Below are 25,300 nucleotides of genomic sequence, written 5' to 3'. Positions count from 1 at the left end.
CTATGTGCACTTAAAAATGTGTAGCAATTTAATATAAAAAAATTTCATCAAAATCTAATGCCAATTTCTATTATATAATGATATAGACTTTGTAATTTATAAACATATTGGATCTCTATTTCGTTTATCAATCTACTTATGCATGACATCTTATTAAATCTTAATATTTATTTTTACTATATATAGGGATGAAATCGTTAATAATTTTAATATAAAAGATTTTAATTTTGTTTACATTCTAAAATTAAGAACTAAATTGTTACAAAATTGAAAGAAAACGAAATTAAATCGTTATTGATACTTCCGTAAAAGTTTAGAGACAAAAAGATTTTTAACCCTAAATTTACTTCTTGATGAGAAAGAGAAATAAAGTAAATAAATAATTGTTCACTACCATTGAGATAATACATGATCCTTTACAATAACTATGTTAATAAAAGATGGGAAATTTAAGACATTACAAGTATAATAAAGTACATGTATTTATATATATGAGCAGTTTATTGGTCTGCAAAATGTAAACTGTCATAGCACACAAACTAATATATATGTTGTAAATAATTATTTAAAGACGTATGTGAATATTCATATAAATAATTATTTAAAGACATACCGAACAACTCCTGGAATGTGAATATTCATAAAATAATCGTCCCAATTGATGATTTTTGGGTCGAAGTAAAACAAATCTGCCTCTATTGCATTGTCCTTGGCAGCTCTTCTCAACTTCTCTGTGTTAATGTCATCAAAGCTATACAAAACATAAATTTAAAGTTAGATTTATCCTTACTATATAGTTTCATTTTATTCATTATTTCTTTTCATATATAATTAGAGTAAATTTGATATGATAATCTACCTTTCGGTTTGATAACCTTTTTTTAGATTAATATATTTACTACAAAGTCAAGTACACTCTTATTTGATAATCATTTGATTTTTGTTTCTAGAACAGACACCCACGAGTGTTGAATAATCATTCTTCAACTCCCTCAAAGTCGTGTGCTTTTCCTCTATTTCTCTATAACTATTCGAAAAAAGCCCTAGAATATATCGTTGAATAACAAATAATAGATATACCAAACCTAAGTACTCTTTAATTTTATACTTAAGATAACCTGTAATTTTTAACAAATTAAATCTTCCTCATGAAGAACATCTTAATGCAAGAAGCTAATTCTCTAAATTTTCCTATCATCCAAACTCTATATTAAACTCTTTTTGCAAGTACTTGAATCTATGAGTTGTGACTACCTTGGTTAACATATTTGACTAGTTCTAATTAGTATGAACTTTGACTAATTGTTAACTTCATTATGAGCCACAATTTTTCCATATAAATTGGAATATGACATCAATATGTTTAGAATGCTCATCTTAGTGAGACGGATTCTTCGTTAGATGAATACTACTCTAGCTATCATAATGGATGATAAGAAAACGAATCTTATGATAATAACTCACCAACAATTTGCTTCGGCCACATTACTTTCTTCTATTTAACTAGCTGAAATATATTATTGATTCAGTGGTTAATAAAGCAACTATTGGTTGTACGGTAACCTTCCAACTATTGTTAGTTACTAGTCTTCGAGTCTCAATAGTCGTAGCGATTGCTAGTGATCGATTCTCAGCCTTGATTGTTGATTTCCTATCCTAATCTCCAATTGTTGCCCCTTGTCTTGGTCCAAATCGCAGACCATTGATGGTTAGTTCTGTCTCTAGTCACCATTCATTGGAGATTGGTGATCAGGATTGGGACCAAGACCGGTGACTGTCAGTTGGTGACTGGAGACTAGGGTCACCGACGGATCCATGAAGGGCCAGTGGGTCAAAATGGCCCCTTGGTGTGTGTGACATTAGTAGAAGCTTTTTCGACGTGGAGCAATCTAAACAAACTCAGAGTTTTGAATTATAAACCAATTTGATTTCTACTTTTCTCTTTTTAGTTGGTTAAAAAAGAGTAGTGGAGAGAGGACATACACTCCTTTGAAGAACAAGAAAGGCCCATAGAGGTCGACTAATCGCAGAACATATTTGACTTTACGATCCAGATTGAACAACATTCCATCGAAGTAATGACAAAGTGCACTATTTACCACTTCCAGTCCCTGTGAAATCAAGATTGAAAAAGATTAATAAATACAAAGATAGAATTTTAATCTTATTTTATAAATTAAAATTATATTATATAGTGCTTTGGTTATTATAATAACTTTTTTAGTTCAAATAACTCGTACTAAAATCTATCGAAGATTTTCAAAAATAGAAAAATAAGATTGATAGAAGCTAATCTCTATTAATGATTGAAATTCATAAAAATCAATCATTGATACTATGTGATAAACGCAGATAGAAATCCATCAATAGTTTTTTTGTTATTTCTGTAAATAGTTTGACAGACTGAGTATCATCTCAAAAGTCAATAGTTTGATTTAGTACCTTAAAACAGGTCTTTTCTCATGCAATCATATTATATATCCTTAATGAAAAGTGACGATGATAGAAGGCAAACCTTAAGAAATATCAAATACCGAATAGTCATGTATCGATGGAAGCTAGCCATGTCATTCAAAATGGTGACCTTCCCAACCCTAACAGGCTGCCCCTCCTTGTTGATCCATGGGTTTGCTCTAAAGTAGTGAAAGCCATACTCTTGAAGCTTCCCATACAACACTGGATTTCTCATAGAGGAACTCACATGATAAATAGTGTACGATGACGGTTGGCTCGCATGAGCTACCATCGCTACGAGTATCGCGTTTACGACCATATCGGCTGGGATCTATATATAATGTAATAATACATATACACACCAAAAGTAGTATCAAATTTTTGGTAGTGTTGTATCGGTTGTTTGGATGATAAAGAAAAGTGTGAAAAAAGAGAGTCAAAGAGGGATAAAGGCTTTTGAGTTATTACTTACCACATCTATCAATGCCTTAACATCTCCAAGGAAACATGTTATTTTCCCTTTACCATATGCAACAGCAAGGCTATCAATGGTTCTGTTTCATACAATGCAAAAACATTAATATTATTATAACTTTTGTTAATTATGGTTAAAAAATATTTATGATTTGTCGCTTTAACGCAAATTATAGGTTGAAGTGTAAGGTTTGGAAAGTCAATTGATGTGCTGCTTATTTATCATGTTCGTTGCGAGTGTAATGTGTCAATGAAGCAACCTTGCATCCTCTCTAGGTACTTAGTCAAGACTGTTCGATCTTAGATTTTTCTTTGTTGTTTATAATGGCTTGGGACTTCTATCGCGGAGACCCACGAGGGCTCTTCTTATTGAGACCCTTTTTCCTTGAGTTATATATGTATTTTATTTTTTTGTTTGTTAGTTTTTGTGTTTTGTTTGTGTGTTGACCTCTGATTGGTGAGGTACTATTCTCTTTTTAGTAATTCAATATCTTTGTAGAAAAAAATCATAAATAAATATTAAATTTGCTCTAGCCTATTAGTTTAAGCTCACTACATTGTTATTTTCGTTAGATTTGATTGATTGAATTAAGTTTTATCTTCTTTTCTAATTTGGGTTTATCTTATAAAGGTATAATAGTTTTTACTTATATTTTTGTTAGTACAAATAGGTTAAATTGATCATACTTTTCTAGCCGTCTAGCCGTGTTATTTGTTATATCTTTTATTTCATTCTCCAAATTATGATATCAAAGTCAAGTTATTGAAGTATCATTCGATAACGACTATTTGATTCTTGATTTTTGAAAATTAAATTATTCCTAACGAAAGTTTACCTAAACATGTTTGATCAAATTTCTTTATAAAATTATTCTCTTAAATTATTTGTTTAAGAGCAATGATTAAATACAGTTTATAGTGCATCTACATCATCCATTTCTTATCTAGGATAGAAAATAATAATAATATAAAATTTAAAAAAAAAAAACAGTATTATCGTATGGAAATTTTTCATTAGATAACTGGTTGGCTAGCCAATACCTCAGTTCTTTTCTTTACTTAAATTTTATTTTCATTGACAGTTGGGACACCTTTCATATTGATTTCTCTTTACAAAATTGTAAAAGAGTTTTGCAAGAAAAAGCAAAAAGTATACTTTAATAATTAAATTAAAAGACGGTTTTTAAATATACAAAAATGAACCAAAATATTTACAAAATATAGCAAAATTTTAGAATTATCAATGATAGATGCTGATAAACACTGATAAACTTCTATCAGTGTTTATCAATGGCATTGATAGACACTGATAGACTCAACGTCTATCATCGATAATTCTAAAATTTTGCTATATCTTGTAAATATTTTCAACAGTTTTATCATTGAAATAATTTCCCTAAATTAAAACGATATTGTATAAGGTAAAGTTTCACAAATGTATATATATACCTGACACCTTCAACCCAACCAGGAAATGGTTCTTTGTAGGTACTAGAAACAATGGTGGGACGTATAATAACCACAGGAATATTTTCTTTTAATTCCGCTATCAACATTTCTCCCATTGCTTTTGTAAATATGTATGTGTTTGTCCATCCATAATTTTGTGACCTGATAATTATATGATTCATATTAAGATCTAAATAACCTTAGGCCATAACAATTTTATAACTTATACCTTTGTTTACCTATACATATCATCCTTTATTTCTCATTTCAATAATAATCTTAATAAGTATCAACTTATTTACAAATATAGTAAAACGTCAATATTTATCAGTGATAAACCACAATAAATCGTGATAGACATCTATGAGACAGATGTCTATTGTAGTCTAATTGTAGTCTAATTGTAGTCTATCGCTCATTGATAGATGTTTATCACGATCTAACTGAATGGAAAGCAAAATTAATGTTCATTGAATCTATATTAAATAGTATATTTTGACATAGGTAGCCATTTTCACATAACAATTGTTTTTTCTAATTAACAAAAAAGTATTTTCAAGATATTGAGATCCAAATTTCTATTAAACCATGGTAAACTAATTTTAAAAGAAGTTATTTGATATATATTAAGTAAATTCCTTTAATTTAATTTCATTATAAAGAATATACTAAAATGTTTAAGCTTGGTTTACAATTTCAAGTCTAATGATGAAAAAAAAAATGATAGGCCCAACATTTTTACTCAATGTTAATGTTTTTTTAATAGAAAAATATATATTTATCCCTAGAATTTGGATCTAATTTCTATTTGATTTTTAGGTTCCAAAACGTTACATCTTTAGATTTTTAGTTTGATTGTAATTTAATTCTAATTAAATTTTAAAATGTTACACTGTTAATTCTTAAGTCTGGAGTGTTTTTAAGTTTGGTCCCTACGTTTCAACATTTATACTTTTAATCATGATTTTTTTTAATTAAATACTAAAATTCGATTTTGGCATTAATATCGATTAATTAATTAAAAATTAATATGAACTTAAAATTTAAAATTAATTTTAAGAATGAATAGAAAAAAATTGACACTTAATTAATTATAATTCTTTTAATATTTGTAAATTAATCAATATAATAGATATTAACACTAAAGATTGAGAGTGAGTATTTAGTAAAAAAAAAAAATAGATGTTAAAACATATAAATCTTGAAACCTGAAGATCAAATTGAAATAAAATTCAAACCTTTGAGTAAAACTATAACATTTTAAAACCTATGAATTAAATTAAAATCAAACTCAAAACTTAAAAGACTGAAATCATAATATTTTGAAATCTAAGAGCTAAATAGAAACTAAACCCAAAATTTAGGGACGAGAAAGGTATTTCTCTTTATATGTATATAGGTAAGAAAATAATCTTTTATACCGACCTTTGTAAACCCAAATCTTTCATGATTGAAGTGATGGATCGTTGGGTAGCACCATGTGCTCGAAGGTCAGATATTGTGTGATCCACAAGCTTCAACTCGTCTTCAATTTGTAGGCCACATTTTCCATTAAGAGTGTCTCCCATCTTATATGGGGACTCAAGTATTAACCCTTCCTTCACGCCACAAACATAAGCTAAACAAACAAATAAACTTCCAAAAATTAATTAATTAAATCTTCAAACGGAAAAATGATGAGGATATTGTTGTGGGCAATTAATTCTGGACCAAAGAAGCATAATCGATATCAAAAAAAATTTAAAGACTACATCGAACTAGAAACCAGATTAAATTTGGGCCCGAGCTATACCCTAGAACCCAACTGGGCATGGGAGAGAGAAGGATTTGGGTGAGACTTGAAAGGTAGGTTTCATTCAACCTATAAAGTACAAATACAGATACGGTTACATGATATGGATATGATCGGATACGATGATTCATCCGTTTCTAAAAAATTAAGATACAGATACGTCTAAAGATATATAATTTTGTATATATATTTTTAAAAAACAAGGATACTGATACATTGAAGATACATTTTTTTTTTCAAAAAAAATCTAGGATATAGATAATTTAGCATACAAGTTAATAACAATAGCACAAAATAGAATACAAAAATTGAAATACAATACAAAAAAAGAAACATCTAAGATATTGAAGTACAATAGTTAATAAAATGTAATAGAAAAGTGACTTATATTACAAAGAAGCAGGAAAATATTAAAGGGAGAAGTATGAAGATAAACGAAGAACTTCTTCGACGAACTGTTGAAGATATCCAAATAGTTTATATTTTGGTGGACTTTGTGGAGACTCAAATATGAAGATGAAGATTAGATGATTCTAGGGTTTGGTCATTTATTTATTTTTTTCCTTTTAGTTTTGGATTCAAGTAACGAGCTTTTTAAATAGGTTGCCTAGTTTTAGATTGGGAAAGATTAGATGAGTTGCTTGTCTTTTTTCTTTAAAAAAATTATGCGTAGAAATAGATACGTCAAATCGCGTGTCAGATACGTATCTGGAAAGTATCTGAAAGTATCGATATCCGATACGTGTCTAATATGGATTCTTTACCTCACATGAAGTATATGTGCTTCATAGAATTCGACTCTCTAACACATAAACGAAAGAACAAACAGAGTCAGGAAGCTCGAAATAGAATAGGCCAAAACTACGAAGTCGAGAATGGCCAGAAATTTGAGTCGGATTTAGTCAAACCCTATAAGCTCATTTAGGCCTACGGAAAGACAAGTCTCTCATGCATGAATGAGACGACAGGGCTGACTCAAATGGATCTGATTCCAATCCTTTTTGTCAAAAGTAAAGGAAAAGATCAGGATATAAATATGTAATTAAAGCATAGAGAAAGTAAGTTCATTCTCCACCCTTAAACAAATTAAGTTTGAGTTTACTACATTATTCTACTCTTTAACTTAAGCATCAACATAGATCATGACACGAATAGATATCATTTTTAAGTTGATTTCAATAATACCCCTTTTATATGCACTTTTTAAATATGTGGGTGAGTAATCGACTCTCTTATCTTCGAATTGATAATTTAAGTTTTATGTCAACTTTGAACTAGCTCATTTTCATATCTTTACCCTCACTTTTCATTATATTGTTTTATTCGATAGAGTTTACAATGCTCGTTTATTTTAATCGGAAGAAGAAATGTAACTATAGTAGTCAAAATATTAATGATACCAACAAATAATATTTTTTTGGTGAGGCTCACTTTCATTTATTTTGGGTTTGGTGGTTCTCTCATGGTTCAATTTTTTATTTTATATCTTCAACTTTGCATTAAAAATATATATTTTTTATTTTGCCATTATCATTAGCTTTTATTAGTTTAATAGAAACCTATGACTTGCTAAAAAATAATAAAAACCTAATACCATGAACAAATATATTCCATTGTTTTTTTGTTCTGATTCAAATGGTATTAATCTAGACTAAAACACGTCAGACCTTTAAGGCAAATATGTAATACGACTTGATATTCAATTGACTACATACGAATTTAGTTCATCGTTATTATTTTTCATATAATAAATTGTTTATCTACTACATTTTATATATATACTTATATTTTGATCTCTAAACTTTTGGATGTTAGACTTTAGTCAACTGATGATTTTTTTAAAAAGAATTTTTTTAGTTTACATAGGTTGTGCAAAATATATTGTTGATCTATGAGATTTAGAGTTTGTATCTATTTGGTTCATTAGGCTTCAGAAATTATATTTCTTTATTCTTAAACTTTAAAAAAGATGGAAAATTATTTTAAATGGCAAAATTGCTGAAAATATTATAAAATATAGCAAAACTTCATTGATAGATTTTGAAATTTTGTTATATTTTATTAATATTTTGGTTCATTTTTCTATATTTGAAAACAACCCAAATAACATGATTTAATTTGACTTTTAATTATTAAACAAAATTTATATTTTTATGCTTAGTTTTTTTCTTTTACTTATTTAATCCTTTTTTTTTTTTTTGGGTTTTACTTATTTAATCTTTTTTTTTTTTTTTTCCTCCCCTCTTTTGCCTTCATCTTCACCTTTTCTCATTGGTTGTTATATCTCCAATCCGTCATGGTTTGTAAAGGTATTTTGGATAAGAAGGGGTGTTATGAAGTCGGAAGAGTTATGAATCCCTAGACCCACAATGTAAATAGTTAAGTAGACAAAAAAATGTTTTTTAAATAATTAATAAGACATAAAAATGTTTTTTAGTTGTGGGGCCACGAACTTCTAGTACCACCCATGACCCAACTTCTTGGACCAAACATGAACTCTCAGTGGTAGGCTACTCGGAGCAGCAATGATCTCATATCCACCATTAATTTTTTTGTAAGAAACAAATAGAAAAATCCAATTTCACAAAATTTAGAATAGATTTGAGAGTGATTTTCACTTGGTCAAAATTACGTTTAATTTGCTACTGCCAATATCACTTTTCTTTGATGTTTGATAAATGTTGAAATTGATTTAAGAAAAATAAAAAGCCATTATAATTGATTTTCAATCACCAGTTGAAATGTGCTTTCATTGTGGAAATTGACAGGGAATCAACCCTACAAAATTTGTCCCACTTACTTCTTTGGGAAATTATTTGTAAAACTGTTGAAAATATTTATAAGATATAGTAAAATTTTAGAACTATCAATGATAGACATTGAAAGGTACTCTATTAATGTCTATTAATGTCACTGATAGAAAGCATCCATTGAAAGATACTCTATTAGTGTCTATTAATGTCACTGATAGACACTGATAGAAAGCATCTATCATTGATAGTTCTAAAATTTTGCTATATTTTGTAAATATTTTAGTTCATTTTTCTATATTTAAAAACAACCCTTCTTCTTTTTCTTTTCTTAGAAAAATTTTGCCCCACTTATGTATAGATATTTTTTTTTAAAAAAAAACAATGTCCTTTTTAATCATTCTGTAATTCTAAAATCACTTTTAAAATCAACCATCATAATCTAAAATCACTTACAAATATATAAAAACAGCTTTTCAAAATTTAGGAACAAATATCAATATGATTGAAATTGATTTTACTTAAATCTCTTTCACTGAAATTATTACTTCAAACGTCACTTCCAAACATGTACTCAATGAATGTTTCGAAGTTACTTTTCTTTGGTTAAATTAAATTAAAAAAAAAAAAAAAAAAACAAAACCACTAACCTTGAAATCGGGAAACAATTTTTTGAAACCTAAAATATATATTAGAAAAAGCAACAAAAAGAAAAGAAAAGTTATTGGGATTAAAACAATTCGTAGAAAACCGTCCAAATAATAAGAAAAATAAAGAAACAAAAAAGTTCATAAGATGCATAATTTGATAAACATGTAGGAGAAGAGAAAAACATAGAAAAAAAAAGGAGAAAATTAAAACAAATTTAAACTAAAATTTTAAAATATTTTGACCTCTTCTAAAATTTACCACCTCAACATGTCACATTCTTTTCTTTTTCTTTTTTTTTTTCAGTCAAACAATAGTCAGGTTAAGTTGACCATTAAAATTATCATTCAAATTTTAGGTACGAAATAGACAATAACTTCCGAGTCAAATTTTCTAAAAACTTTATCACAACAACCTATTCAATATTTAGCCATGAATGCATTCATTGATATGTCAATAGCACACAAGGATATCTTTGAACTTTTTTTAAAATAAATATATTATGTTTTTGTCAAATAACTACCATAAAATATTATCCAACATCAATTTTTAAAATAAAACTTGTCCTAATATTAGACTCCAAATCATTATTATGAAATATTATGTCATAAAATTTATCCAAGAATAACTCGAATAATTAAAGTTATATAATATGACTGATCCAAACATAACTCAATTGATTAAAATATTTATGTGGATTAAAATAAGTAAATTCACAAGATGGTTCAAGAGGAAAAAAACCTGTAGATACGTGGATGAATGTCTTCAATTTCACACATTGTTTAGCAAAGTTTATAACATGCTTGGCTCCCAAAGTATTGACATGAAGAGCAACATCATATCTAACAAAAGAAAAAAAAATATCATTCTAAGGTCTATATGTTATAAAGTAATTTTTATTAGTGCGGTTTTAGTTTATGTATTTTAAATCAATCTTAAATTTAATCTTCACTACTAATTTATTATTGATTTTTTTTTTCCAAATCTTTCTATTATATCTATTAATATTTTTATTATAAAATTTGAAAATATATTTATTATTATATTTTTTTACATGAAAATTATTATTATTATTATTTAACCAATTTTGGTAGGATTAAACTTAAGATTTATTAAAAATAGAATGACTAAAATTAGAAAATTGATAACACATGTGTACTAAACTTGAACAAACTTAACATTTATTATAATTATTAATGTGATTTAAGTACCTCAAAAGGCAAAAAGAACATGAATATATACTAAATTAATTGTGTTTCATTTTATTTGTACCTCTCGTCAAAGTTGGTAGTTGCAGCCAAGTTGACTATGACATCAATTTGCCCATACAATTCTTCTCTCAATTTGGAGTACTCCTTGAGGACCAAAAATTCGTCGGAGATATCTCCGGCCACCGCCACGAGCTTCTCCGATATCATAGATCTAAAATTTTCCCCCCATTTTTCCTTCAATACCTTGAACAACTCCTTCTCGATCACCTCGGCGTTAAGGCGTTGCGTCGCAGATTTCTCGTCCGCCGCCCGTATGAGGAGATAAATCTTCTTCACGTTTGGTTGAACCCTTAAGATTTTCTCCACCATTACTGCATTTTCATGGACAACTTAACACAATTTCTTCATATATTTTTAACAATCTTTGTAAACATATTTTTTTTAGAAAAAGAATATCTTTGTGAACAAGAAAACTAGCATAATAAAAGTGCAACAATTCATGAGGAAGGAAATGGATATATACATGAAATTTTATTCTCATATCATATTAAACTACTTAATAATTTTTAAGTTGATGGGTTTCAGTAAATTTTACGTTTTATTCATATTTTGAAAGCGAGAAAGGAGAGATGGACAAACTTTTGCTGAAAATCCGATGACTCTCATATCATATTAAATTATTGATGAACTTAACAAATGTAAGTCGAAGAATTTTAGTAAATTTAACATTTTATTCGTATTTTGAAAGCGAGAAAGGGGAGATCACGGACAACCTTTTGCGAGAAATCCGGTGGCGCCGGTGACGAAGATGGACTTATTGTGAAGAAATTCAAGTAGACTTTGAAACTCCATGGAAATGGGAAGAGGAGGAGAAAAAATAGGAAGGATAATAATATGAGAAATGGTGGTGAATTGTTGGTTAGAACTTTGGGTGTTAATATAAAGAAAAGTAATGGGTGCATGTTTTGGGTTTACAGTATCTCAATGACAAAGGGCTTTTAACTGCATGGGAATAGACAGTTGAATTTTTTGTGTTCTGACACTTTTGGCCTTTGATAAAGGAACAACTCTCTTATCAAGTTTGAGATAAATATATTGTTGGAAAAAGTGTTATATGATCAGCAACAAGCAAGTTGAAGAAAGTGCTTTTATCAGCATTATATTTTTGGAAGAAGTGATACATGATCGTCAACAAGCAAGTTAAAGTAAGTGCTTCTTTTATCAACATTTTTTTTAAACATAAATTTCAACTTAATTAAAAGTCGTCATTTGTAATAATTTGACATGGATATAAGTGTTTTTGAGTGTAGAGCAAATCACACAATTGTGTGTTAGAACACTTTTGTGGAAATATCTAATTAAATCTATAAAGTACAAATACTTCATGTGAAACAAAAAATTCGTATCAGATATATACCAGATATCGATACTTTTAGATACTTTTCAGATACGTATTTGACACACAATTTGATGTATTTATTTTTATGCTTCTCTTTTCTAAAGAAAAAAGATAAGCAATTCATTTAATATTTTTCAATTTAAAATTATGTAACCTATTTAAAAAACTCACTACTCGAATCCAAAATTAAAAGGAAAAAAAAAAAAGATCAAACCTTCAAATCATCTAGTATTCATCTTCACATTTGAGTCTCCACAAAATCCACCAAAATATAACCCACTTGAATATCTTCAACAATTCAATGAAGTAGTTCTTCATTTATCTCCAACAATTCAATTCAGTAGGTTATATTTTGGTAGACTTTGTAGAGATTCAAATGTGAAGAAGAAGACTAGTTGATTATAGGGTTTGGTCTTTTATTTTTGTTTCTTTTAGTTTTGGACTCGAGTAGTGAGCGTTTTAAATAGACTGCATAGTTTTAGATTGGAAAATATTAGATGAGTTGCTTATCTTTTTTTTTTTCTTTAAAAAAAGGTAAGCGTAAAAATAGATATGTCAAATCACATGTCAAGTACGTATTTAGAAAGTATCTGGAAATATCGGAATCTGATACATATTTGATACGAATTCTTTGTCTCACATGAAGTATCTATGCTTCATAATATTTAACTATTTCAAATAGAACTAACATTTAATTGTTAATTTGATATATTAAGTCAATCGTTAGGATAAAACATTATTTTCAACTCTAGCCATTTTTTTTTCTTTTTTTAAATCAAACTATTGTTTAAATTCCTTTGTAAGTTAAAGTTTGAATTTAAATCCTTATTTACTTGTATTAAATCAATTGGTGTAGTCTAAATTCGTTTTCAGTTTCCAGTTTTTTATTATTTACATCTGAATAATTTCTATTTAAAATATATTCATCCGTTTTTAAATAAAAAAAATAACAAAAATATTTACAAAATATAGCAAAATTTGAGAACTATCAATGAAAGATGCTGATAGACATTGATCGACTTCTATTAGTGTCTATCCTATCATCTATCAGTGTCTATCAATATCTATCATTGATAGTTCTAAAATTTTGCTACATCTTATAAATATTTTCAACAGTTTTACTATTTAAAATAATTTCCTAATGTAGTTTTGTAAATATAGTAATTGAAAGAAAATTAAACTAACAAAATAGGAATAATTTTGCTGCGTATAAACATGTGGTATTTAAATATGTCAAAATATTACTTGCGTAATAATATTATAATAACTCGTCAATAATTTTTTTATTCTGTTAATTTACTTCAATAAAACCAAAATTTGTGTTTATTCTGCTATATGTTTCTAATTTATTTTAAAATATTTATTCCATAAAAATGATATTAATGTATGAAACTTGTATTTAATATATAGTTATCCACATTACAAATTAATCATTATCTATTTTATATTTATAAATCGCAATATAGGACCAAACCTTTTCTTTTCATTTTACCATTTTATTTTTTAATCTTTTATTATAATTTTATTAAGGGCACTTTAAAGTCTAAAGTCAAGGCACAATCAAAATACAAATACAACCTATGATATAAGGAACAAACAAGGATAAAAAAAAAAAAAAAAAGGAACCAAACATATAAAGGAAAAGACACCTACAACTCAAGGAAAAATATCTCAAGAAGATTTGTTCACTTGATCCTTACAATAGAAGCCTCAATCCACTTAGAACAACAAAGAAATGTCTGACTAAGCACGTAGAGAAGACATAAAGTAGCTCCATGAAAACGAAGACTACACTTGTACCAAATATGATAAATAACACACTAAGCGACTCTCCAGACTTTATGCCACAAATAATTACTTGCACTAAAGTGGAAAATCTAACTAAATTTTGTATCTCAACGAGATATCATATAGGAACATCCTCCTTACAAGAGCATGTCCACCCAAATAGTCTAGTTAAAAGTGCAATCAAAGAAAAAATGATTCTTAGATTCAACTCCACTAGTGCACTTAACACATACACTAGGGATATCAAAACACCATCTACTTAATATGATTTCATGTTTGTAATCGATTCCTAATTAAAAGACAAACAATCAAAGAATGTCTAGGAATATTACCTCCAAACCAAATGACGCTAGATCAAATCACCATAAGGTGCCTATATTGTAAGGATTCCCATGCATTAGCGCCTGAAAACATTTCAGAGCGATAAGGGAGTCAGATCACACAATCCTCCTTTCTTAACTTCAGTCATAATCATTTGAAGTTGCTTGTAGAGGTCAACCAGCTCTCTCGAGTTAAAAGGTCAATCCTAGGTCCCATCAAGTCAAAAGAAATCATCGACCTTAGCATGAAGGTAAACTATTTTCATGCAAAATAACCGCATTACTATACTGCTAGATTATAAGACCCATTTCTAACCAAGTGTCAAACTAAACTCAACTACGACGACCATTATCAATAAAGAATTGTACCAAAAGATGTAGATTGTCCCTAACAAGAAGGATAACCTACCAACACCAAGACGAAGAATTAGTGGAACCAACCACCATTATACTTTGACCGGACAAGTTGTAGATCTCCATCCAGGCAACCCATAATTATTCAAAACAGATTAGGATAAACCATAATAGCTTCATGATAGCAACGACATTCTAAGAAGGAATATGACAGATATCTAAATTGTTGGGTTTATTTCACCGTTTTTTGGTGAAAGCCCAAATTAAGGCCCAAGGCCCTGGGGTCAAATCAGTTTAACATATACAATAACAACCGATTTTGGCGATGCACGCAGATCGTGACTACATAAAACGACAGCGAAAATTGAAGAAAAGTTCATTCCAACCAGCAACGTTTTTTCAGCCATTTAGGGATTGATTCGTGGTCCGATCGAGTTGAAATTTTGACAACATATTTTTGACATGAGGGTCTTCAATTTAGACCGAGAAGATTTCTTTGGAGCTATCTACAGTCAGATATCGTGAAAAATTGGTTGCAACTTCAAGTGAGACGTTTCTAATTTTATTCTTCTCAATTTGTTGCCGTTTTGTTGCCAGGAAGGTTAATCTTGAGATATTTATTGTGTATGCCTCTAGATGTGATTAGGGAGAACTCGTTGTAACCCATTATTGATTATAGTGGAGATTTTGACTTCAGTCCTTGGTTTTTTACTCCTCACATTGAGGAGGTTTTCCGCATTAAAATTTCTTGTACCCTTACTTGATTATTATTGTTCTTTCTAGCTGACTAGTATTCTATTAGATTCACATAAGAGAGTTTATCCCAACATAAATCACCCTTACAACACATAGAAAACAAACATCTGACCAAGCAATCGTAGTCTCTCAACACTATCAAGCTTTCCTTTCCAAAGATAGGAGCAAAGTGAACGATCTAAGTCTTGAACAACTCTTGCCAACAAAACAAACATACTGTCCCAATACACCTGAAAGCATTGGAGATTAGATCGAGTAAGCTATGATCGACCAGCATAATTAAGATAAAGTCCTAGTTGACCAACTTCTTTCACATAGGCAATAACACTCTCCAGCAGAGGCAAACAATCTACATATGACAAAAATCCAATAGACGCTGAAAGATCTTTAGCCTTACAAGAGGTAAGTCATCACAAAAGAACGAGCTCTTTTCATCATTTATAATAGGGTCACATAACACTTGAAACTAACTAAAAATCGTCTGCATGAAGGCCAATGAATTGCAATTTGCATCATTAAATATCATCAAGTCATCAACAAAACATAGATGGGTGAGTATGTTACGAGAACAAAAATTAAAGAATATAAAAGAATGTAAAAGAATCGGCACACAGATACGCTAGTTCACTAATGGTGTATTAGCTACATCCACGGGGTGGAGGGAAAACAATATTATTAGAGAGAATGTTTTTTTTGAATGTTTTTTTAATATACAAACGGTGCCTCTAGGGTAAGAGAGTTTATATAGCGCCCTACTGATCTAAACCCTATGGTCATAATCATAAATAACTACAAATAAATAAATATGCCAAATACGAGTTTTGAATAGGTTTCGGGGGCGTTGCCCACGAACTCCTACCATGGCGCATCGCCCTTGGACCCCGTACTTGGTTGTTCGAAGCACCAACGAACAGATTCAAGAAATTTCAACAGAATGGAACATGATCACAACAGTAATGAAACCGAAAGGAAGGAGGAGGAGAATTCAACAAGCGAGACAAAACTTTCATGGCAATCACGAGGATATATGATGATAACGAGTCCCCTTGTGAACTTTGTTAATGACAATATATTTAAATATTCATTCCACGACATTTACTTAAGAAGACCGTGAAAACAAAAAATTCATCATATATATACACATACATACCTATAATTTGAATATCATTTCTATCTCTAAATTTACCTATTTATTTTATTTTAGTTTGTAGCTCTCAGGTTATCTATTTTGATCTTTAAAATCTGATAATATGACTTTGTTTTTAATTAGAAAATATGAATATTTTAATCCTCTTAAAACACTAAAATATCTATTTTAGTTTTAAAACTAAATCTAAAGAAATTATTTTGGTCTTTAACATATACAAGTCATATTATTCATCGAACAATCATATACATATCTATATTATGACGTAATTTACATTATTAAGATTATAATGTCCACCTATATAAACACTAACGAGCTTAAAAAAAAAACAAAAGAAAACAAAAACCACTAACAAAAAATTGAAAAAAAAATTGACAAAAAAAAAAAAAAAAACATGGTTATGTTTTTCTTTTTATGTTCAACACCAAGAACAATGGTAGATATTTAAAAAATTTAGAGTCAGATTTAAGAAGCTAACATAAATTCTAGATTTAAATACTATTTTGATTTATGTATTTTGGAATTCTTTTGGTTAAAAAATATTTGGAGAAGTATTCTATTTGCCTTTATATTTTAAATATCTAACTTTAATCGGAGAGCATTTGAGATAATAAGTTGGTTATTATAATCCGTGATTATTATAACTATATTATAATAGTTTGTGTTTAGAAGGTAGATTATTTTAGTTTTAGTTATAATAAATTTTAGTTTAAAGAAGAAATAGTAAATGTCGTAAGAAAATTTTTTTAAAAAAAATGATGAAGGTAAAATAGTAAAAATTGTAGTTAATAGTAAATACGGTAGCAAATGAAGTTTTAAAACAATATTTATTGTAGCTAATTAAAGATTACAAAATAATATGTACTTAGTGGTTTTAATAATTGGAGTGAGAAGAATAATGTTTTTTTTTTTTTAAAGGTATAGTAATTAAAGTATAGGGTGGGAAAATTGAATCTCAAATCTCGAAGTGGATAGTACAAGAATTATGTCAATTAAGGTATGTTCTTGTTGGCAAAGAATAATATTTTTAAAGAAACACTTTTTGCTATCATGAATAAAGTTATGTAGATGAATACTTTATCAAATGTTGGCCCATTCTTTCATTGATGGGACAATTGATATTATGATGAATAGTTGTATCATGCCCATTGAAACCTAACACTCTGACAAATATTAATTTTTGATTCGTTTGGAACATACCTCACACCCATTTGCATTTACATCCATGCACCACTTGTCATCTAAAAAAAAAAAAAAAAAAGGAAAAACGGGTGGTTTTGAAAATTTTTAGATAAATAGGGTTGTTTTTTTGCTTTATTACTCTTGTTTTTTTTTTTAAAAAAATTATATGTGTCACATGTATTTCTTTTTATTTTTAACTTTTATTTTTATTTTGTGTTATTCCTTTATTTCCCTTTATTTCTTCTCATTTCTCTCTCTCTCTCTTTTTTTAATTTTTATTTCTTTGTTTTCTTTTCCAACTAAATTTATTTCTATTAAAATATTAAAATTGGATATAGAAATATGCTATTTGATAAAACTTCGAAATCATTTTCTTTTTAGTTTTTATCGAGATGTATCAATATTTATTATTTTGTGTTTACTTTATACCTAACTTTATTTTGTACTTGATATGGATTGTAGTTGGATAAATTTAAGAGATCAAAGGTCTAGTCAATATTCTGACGGTATTGATAATTTTATCGAAGTCACAAAGAATATTGATAGTACTCATCTTATGTAAGTTAGAAAAGATATTTTTACCGGTATTTTTTTGACATAATGGTCCATTTAGCTATCCATTTGTCGTGGGAAGCAAAATTGTTGGCCCTGTTGGATATAGTTATATGTATCCAATTGAAAGGTATGTGAATTCTCTTATATTCTTGAAGTTTCACTTTTATGTTGTAGGCTTTTAAGACATGTGGTTTCAATGTTATGTATTAGGAGTTTGCAATATTTGAAACAATATGTTAGAAACAAAGTTCGACCAGAGGGTTCAATTGTTGATGCTTACATCATAAATGAATCTTTAAACTTTTGTTCTATGTATTTACATGGAATTGAAACAAGGTTTAATAGAAGTGATTGGAACAATGATAACATTGATGATGAGAAGAGCAATAGTTGATATCAGTTTTTTCTGGACATATACGATGACGGTGGTGGCAAATTTCAGCAATTAACTCACTACTACAGAATTTGAATTACTTGACATTTTTCCAATGCCAAGTAACGAGTATATTTGACACTTATAAAAGCGTCAACTATTCGAGTGTCAAGTATAGTATGATAACTTGACACCGTAAAAACGTCAAGAGAAATAATTATTGATATATTTTCCGTGTCAAGAAATATAATACACTTGACACTAATGACATTTCAAATGTATTAATTTTTTATACTTATTATTGTGATTACTCTTGACATTTTTTATTTGTCAAGTATATTTTTATCTTGACACAAAATAAGGGTTAAGTAATCTAATTCTTGACACATTTTCAATGTCATCTATGCTTTTTTTTTTTCCAAATTAAACATTCAGATTTAATTTTCATTTCTCATTTCATGCATTACATTTGTTCCAATAAGATAATTTCATCAATTAAACAGTTGCACATATATTTTAAGTCTACATATCAGCCTAATACATCCAACGTAACAATTGAGAATACTAAAATAAACAATTTCATTCTTCTATTACTCATGTCTACATGAACGGTTTCAAAATTTACAAGACGAATCATACAACAGTATGATAATTCCAAAAATTTACATTACTCTATCAACCCATCCCAATATATGATAATTCCACAATTGTCAGATCAATCTATATGTGCTATATATTCCAAAATTCATAAGACTAAAATTTTATCCTCTACCACACATTTCTTTGAAGTATATAACCTATAATGGCTTAACAAAACATTTACAAAAAAAAAAGTTTTGGGCATTCCCATGTAGCCACATACACAATTTATAGGATATAGTGACCTAAATATTCAGCCCATTCCACGTGTACTTCATCCAATTGAAGTTGCGAGTACGAGCTCCTCGTATCAATCTATAAAACATAGAAAGTGAGATATACATATTTATTTACTATTTACACTATATATAAATATAAATATTCAACCCATTCCGCGTATGTACATATCGCATCTGTTATAATATTCTTCTCTTTAATCACAATTTCTCGCATATATCTCATAATGTAATACCCACATTCGACAATTCTCACTTGTAACAGACACTACAATACAAAGCCAATAATTAATACACATATCATACAAATGTACTAAATAAACATCATTCTACTAATTTTTTCAATGCTCTTATACTTACCTTTACTATTTTCCAGAATGTGGTTTTTCGAGTCCTTTGCAAATTTTTTTGAGACTGTAAAATGGTCATTGCCCTACATTTGTCAACTAGTATAGTATAATATTCAGAATGAAATAAACTTTACATCGAAAAAAAAACTCAAGCAAAGTTAGCTTACATATTTGTTATGTATATGATATCTTTTCGTGAACTTGTTCTCAATGAGTCAAGATAGTACACCACATCATCATACGCATTAATAACAATTAACGACCAATGATCACTAAATAAAATACACAACTAATTAGTATGGAACATGAAGGTAGCTCATTACATTAAGGTAGAACACAGTACAAAAAGCTTTTAAGTACAATGATCCCAACACAATTCTGCATTAGAAAAAAACAGGAAAAGGTAGAACATGAGTATATAGGTCTGAACATGAGTATAACTAATTAAACTTACCTGGGATTATGAGGAGCAATAACTAATTGACCGTGTTCAGAAGCCATTAATCTACTACAAAGGTTCCGAGCTCTAACTTCTCGAGTATTTTGGCCCGCGAATATAAGAGATGGATCTACAAAAATATACTTCGACCCTTTATTTGAACAATAATGAATGAGAATAGGTACCTACAATAATAAATAGAACACATTAACTTACTACTAATTAATAAAATGACAATATATCATAAACAAATAACATTTACTTACGCGATATAAGCCACCATTGATAAAGTCTTCACTTTTTACATGCTACAAAACTCGATCACATCTTCTCGTAGAACATAACTCTTTCGACCAAAACCAAAGTGCTCAATAGGTAGTTGGAAGGAAATACTAGTCCCATCAACCATTACCTTTTCAGCGTACTTGAGAATAGACTTCAAGGATATTGATAAATTGGATGGTGCACTAGTAACTTCATTGTCTTTCGGTATCGTCTTTGAAGCTTTTTCCTAGTACAATGAAGATAGAACATGGGTAAAATATTCATTCCTAAATAAGATAGAAGAACATGGGACTTATACAATTCACCTTCAAGATCAGTGGTACACTAATAGCAATCACTTCCTCATCCTTTCCCACATTCTCTGAAACTTTCTCCTAAAACCACCAAGTTATAATTTTATAAGTAACTAATAGTAAATTTACCTCATACATTTACCTCATAATACAATTCACCTTCAAGATTGGTTGTACAGTAATAGCTTCCATCTCCTTCACCTTCTTCCCTTCCTTAATCTTTTGGATTTTATTCTTGGAGCAACTACCATGCTCAGATCTTGGGCTTTTTTTAATTTGATCTTCCAACTCTTTAATGCGCTTACGAAGTGCTACATTTTCCATCAACAATTTTTTTGTGTGTATCCTCTCTTTTCATTGTATGGAAGTAAACGGTATGTGTAATGAAACCACCCACCCCATGTACGCGTCCACCATATTCCGGAGTACTCAAGGCATGAGTCAAAGCATCATTCGGTAAATCATTTTTTTTAAAGTTGATCTTCATTCTTTATGATCTCATCCTAAATGTAAATTATATATATTCAATAACACATATAAAATATTATAATGATTTCATGCAAATGTAACATTGGTAATCTTATTATTCAGTTGGCGACTTGTTCGACATCCCCATTGTCATACTCTCCTTTTTTTTGTTTATCCGAGCTTTTTTCCACATATTAGCTCGTCCAAAATCACATTCGCTGGACAAAGGTAATTTTTTTTGCATAATAAAAATATTGTTAGATATAAGAATATTTGTAAAATGGTTAAACTTAAGAATATTCGTACCATTTCCTCAACAAGATTCGCATAACCTCTTTTGGAAATCTGATGATTATACTTGTTCTTCTATCTTCGTGCTTATTGTTGATTTCTCACTTTCTATATAAATTTAATAGTTCAAAATAAAAATGACAAGAATGTGACAAATAATATTGATTTTCTTAATGAAAAGTTGAATACCTCAAACTCCAGAGATAATCTCGATTTGACAAACTCTCTGACCATCGAATGATTTCTTTTGACGTCAAAAAGGATGATTTTGTGCTAGAAATTTTCGATGGCCAAGGTATGCCATTTTTTTCCCATGTTTTAGTCTTAATGAAGTTGTGTTATCTCCACAAATCGGACATGCCTTATAACCTTTGACACTATATCCACTATGGTTTCCATATGCTGGAAAATTATTGATCGTCCACAATAAAACTGTTCTTAAGTTGAATAGTTCCTCTTTATAAGCATCATAATATTGCACACCACTTTCCCACAGAAGTTTTACATCATCAATCAATGGCTCTAAGTATATCCCAATGTCATCCCCTGGTTGTTTTGGACCTGAAATCAATATTGATAACATCATAAACTTTCTTTTCATACACAACCATGGAGGAAGATCATAAATTACCATAACAACTGGCCAACAACTATACTTAGAGCTCATATCACTATGTGGATTTATTCCATTTGCTGACAATGCTAAACGAAGATTAGTAGGTTTAGAACTAAAGTTCGGCCACATGGTGTCAACTAACTTCCAAGCTACAGAGTCTACAGGGTGACGTAATTTATCATCCATTTGTCTCTCATTAGCATGCCAAGTCAGATTTTTAGTACATTCAACATTTCTAAACATCTGTTGAAAACGTGGTATAGGAGGAAAATACCACATTATTTTGGTAGGGATTTTCTTCTTCTTATTTGTGTCTTTACCATATTTCCACCTTGACTCACTGCATTCAGGACACACAATTGCATTGGCATATTCCTTTCGATACAAGCAACAATCATTAGGGCATGCATGAATCTTTTCATATTCCATTCCTAGTGCACCTAATGTTTTCTTTGCTTCATACATTGATGTAGGGAGGTCATTAGTAGAAGGTAAGATATTCTTTAATGCTTTTAGTAGTTCTGAGAAACTAATGTCACTCCATCCATGTCTAACTTTTAAGTTATACAACTTCACTAATGTAGACAACTTGGTGAACTTTTTGCATCCTTCATACAATAGCTTCTCAGCATCATTAAGTAACTTTTTGAATCCATTGGGATCTTTTGAATATTGCTCGTGAGCAATTTCAACCATTTTTTTTTTTATATTTTCAACATCATTCTCTTCATACCTACACTCAGAGGATTTTCCATGCAAGGATGAACTAGGAAGTTCCTCACCATGCCAAAACCAAATCTTATAACTTTCATCAATCTCATTAAAATATAAATGATCTCTAATATCATTGCCATATGACTTTGACAATTTCCACATTTCAAACAAGGACAACGTATAGTAGTATTATTTGTATTGGAAAATCCAAATTTGAAGAAGTTTTTCACACTAAACTTAAACTCTTTAGATATTCTACTCTTTGTCATCCATGATTTATCCATACTTATAATAAGCTAATCTTGGAACTACAAAAAAAATATTACAATAATTCAAATTAGATAACTTCTACAACTTATAAAATTTGTATGAAATTGATATTTATAGAGAACTTAAGAATCTTTATTCGCAGAAGATGATTGAAGACAAAAAACCAGCAGATCAGCAAAATTAACATCTAAAACATAAACAATCCACCAAAATTTGGTCCCAATAATCAAACATTATATTCCAACAGAATCACAAAAACCCATAAAACCAAACAGATCAGCAAAATATCACAAACTAATCACAAACTGCATCCGTAAGTGCATCCTCAAACTAAAAAAAAGAAACATCATCCGTAAGTGCATCCCCAAACTGTATCATCTAGTCTAATCACAAAGTGCTCCTCAAACTAAAAAAGAAACATATACATAACAAATATATACACATTTCAATTAAATATATATATATACACATAACAAAAGTGTTTGCATGAAATACTTATTCACAGCGAACGATCCCAACGGCACCACGGACCGACGACCTACCAGACGACACCAAAATGTTATACGATTGCCTACCCAATGCTATACGATCACATACCCAATGCTATACGATCGCTTACCAAATGCTACACGATCACTGAGCTCGGCTACATGATAGCAACTTTGTTGCATGATCGCTGAGTATCAAAATGTTATACGATCGCCTACCCAATGCTATACGATTGCCTACCAAATTCTACACGATCGCTGAGCTTAGCTACATGATCGCTTAGCTCTGCTACACGATCATTGAATAACAAAATGCTATATGATTGCCTACCCAATGCTATACGATCGCCTACCAAATGGTATATGATCGCTGAGCTCGGCTACATAATCGCTTAGCTCTGCTACACGATCGCTGAGTAACACTAGACGATCGCCCACGAAGACCCCGCGATCGCTTATCCGGAACTACCAAATGCTATATGATTTGCCTAATAAATTGGATATCCGAAATATTCCATCAATCTCCACTTTTTTAACCCTTTTACTTGACACGAAAAAAAATGTCAGGTAAGAGCTTCTTATACTTGACACGTGAAACGTGTCAAGTAAGACCTTATAGTACTTGACACGAAAATTATGTCAAGTAAAGGTTCGCGTGAAAATATCTGAAATATTCCATCAATCTTCAATTTTTTAACCCTTTTACTTGACATGAAAAAAATGTCAGGTAAAAGCTTCTTATACTTGACATGTGAAACGTGTCAAGTAAGAACTTATATTACTTAACACGAAAATCGTGTCAAGTAAAGGTTCGCGTGAAAATATCTGAAATATTCCATCAATCTCCGCTTTTTAACCCTTTTACTTGACCCTTTTTTGTCCAAAATCATATACTTGACGTTTTTTTCCACATAAACGTCAAGTAATTAAAAACTACAAGTGTCTAGTAATGTAGATTTAGTAGTATTGACTTCTGATGAGTTAGAGAAATTACATTGATATACTCTAAACAATTGTGATGAAGTGGACCTTATCTTGAGTACATATCTATTATAACACTCATTTTTATATTTTTAATATAAATGAAAAATTAGACTAACTTGCAAAGTATAGGAAGCATATGAGAGTACTTGAATCAAATAATGGACATGGTGATTTGCATAAGATGAAACAACTAGAATCCCTTGCATGGTTCAAAACAAAGGTATGCCCTTAAGCGTGATCATACCTCTAAGTTAGATAACTTTATTTTATCTAAACATTGTCTTTTATGATTAGGCCCAAAGGTTGCATTGTGATAAAATGATATTCGATGATTTGTATGCCCTTGCTTGTGGTCCAAATGATTGTGCTTGATCATATAGTGGGTGTATAGCAAATGGAGCTAGATTTCATACAAAAGATTGTGATAGTCATCGAACCATGCAAAATAGTGGAGTTCTGATGCCTGATGATGATGAAATTGGGCAAATTATTTTCTATGGTGCATTAATGAAATAATAAGACTATAATACATTTGTATAAAGACAGTGTATCTTTTTATTTGTGAATGGTATGGT

The 25,300-nt window shown here is 29.5% G+C and overlaps 1 protein-coding gene and 1 pseudogene across 1 annotated transcript; both read right to left on the bottom strand.

The window, feature by feature from the left end:
• Positions 1-367: 367 nt before the first annotated feature.
• CER4 (Jojoba acyl CoA reductase-related male sterility protein) lies at positions 368-11,843 on the bottom strand. The gene is made up of 9 exons (XM_039037845.2): positions 11,552-11,843; positions 10,840-11,149; positions 10,309-10,409; positions 5,803-5,995; positions 4,378-4,539; positions 2,927-3,008; positions 2,516-2,785; positions 1,984-2,111; positions 368-751 (listed from the first exon to the last, which is right to left on the bottom strand). The coding sequence occupies exons 1-9, from the start codon at positions 11,628-11,630 to the stop codon at positions 598-600; spliced, it is 1,479 nt and encodes a 492-aa protein (XP_038893773.1). The 5' UTR covers positions 11,631-11,843; the 3' UTR covers positions 368-597.
• Positions 11,844-21,843: 10,000 nt separating this feature from the next.
• On the bottom strand, positions 21,844-23,267 carry LOC150034313 (uncharacterized; annotated as a pseudogene).
• Positions 23,268-25,300: the final 2,033 nt, after the last annotated feature.

The sequence above is a fragment of the Benincasa hispida genome, chromosome 8 (assembly GCF_027475165.1).
Source record: "Benincasa hispida cultivar pf3 chromosome 8, pf3_genome.v1.1, whole genome shotgun sequence".
Classification (NCBI taxonomy): Eukaryota; Viridiplantae; Streptophyta; class Magnoliopsida; order Cucurbitales; family Cucurbitaceae; genus Benincasa; species Benincasa hispida.
The sequence above is the reverse complement of the archived record's forward strand: the minus strand, read 5'-3'. Positions and strand labels throughout refer to the sequence as shown.

What these genes read in the sequence shown, in the direction of transcription:
- CER4 (XM_039037845.2), bottom strand. Translation starts at nt 11,630, where the DNA reads ATGGAGTTTCAAAGTCTACTTGAATTTCTTCACAATAAGTCCATCTTC. An exon ending in ATTCATCCACGTATCTACAG is followed by an intron (nt 5,996 to 10,308) that starts GTTTTTTTCCTC and finishes TTGTTTGTTTAG; the next exon opens with CTTATGTTTGTGGCGTGAAG. An exon ending in AAAGATTTGGGTTTACAAAG is followed by an intron (nt 4,540 to 5,802) that starts GTCGGTATAAAA and finishes TATAATTATCAG; the next exon opens with GTCACAAAATTATGGATGGA.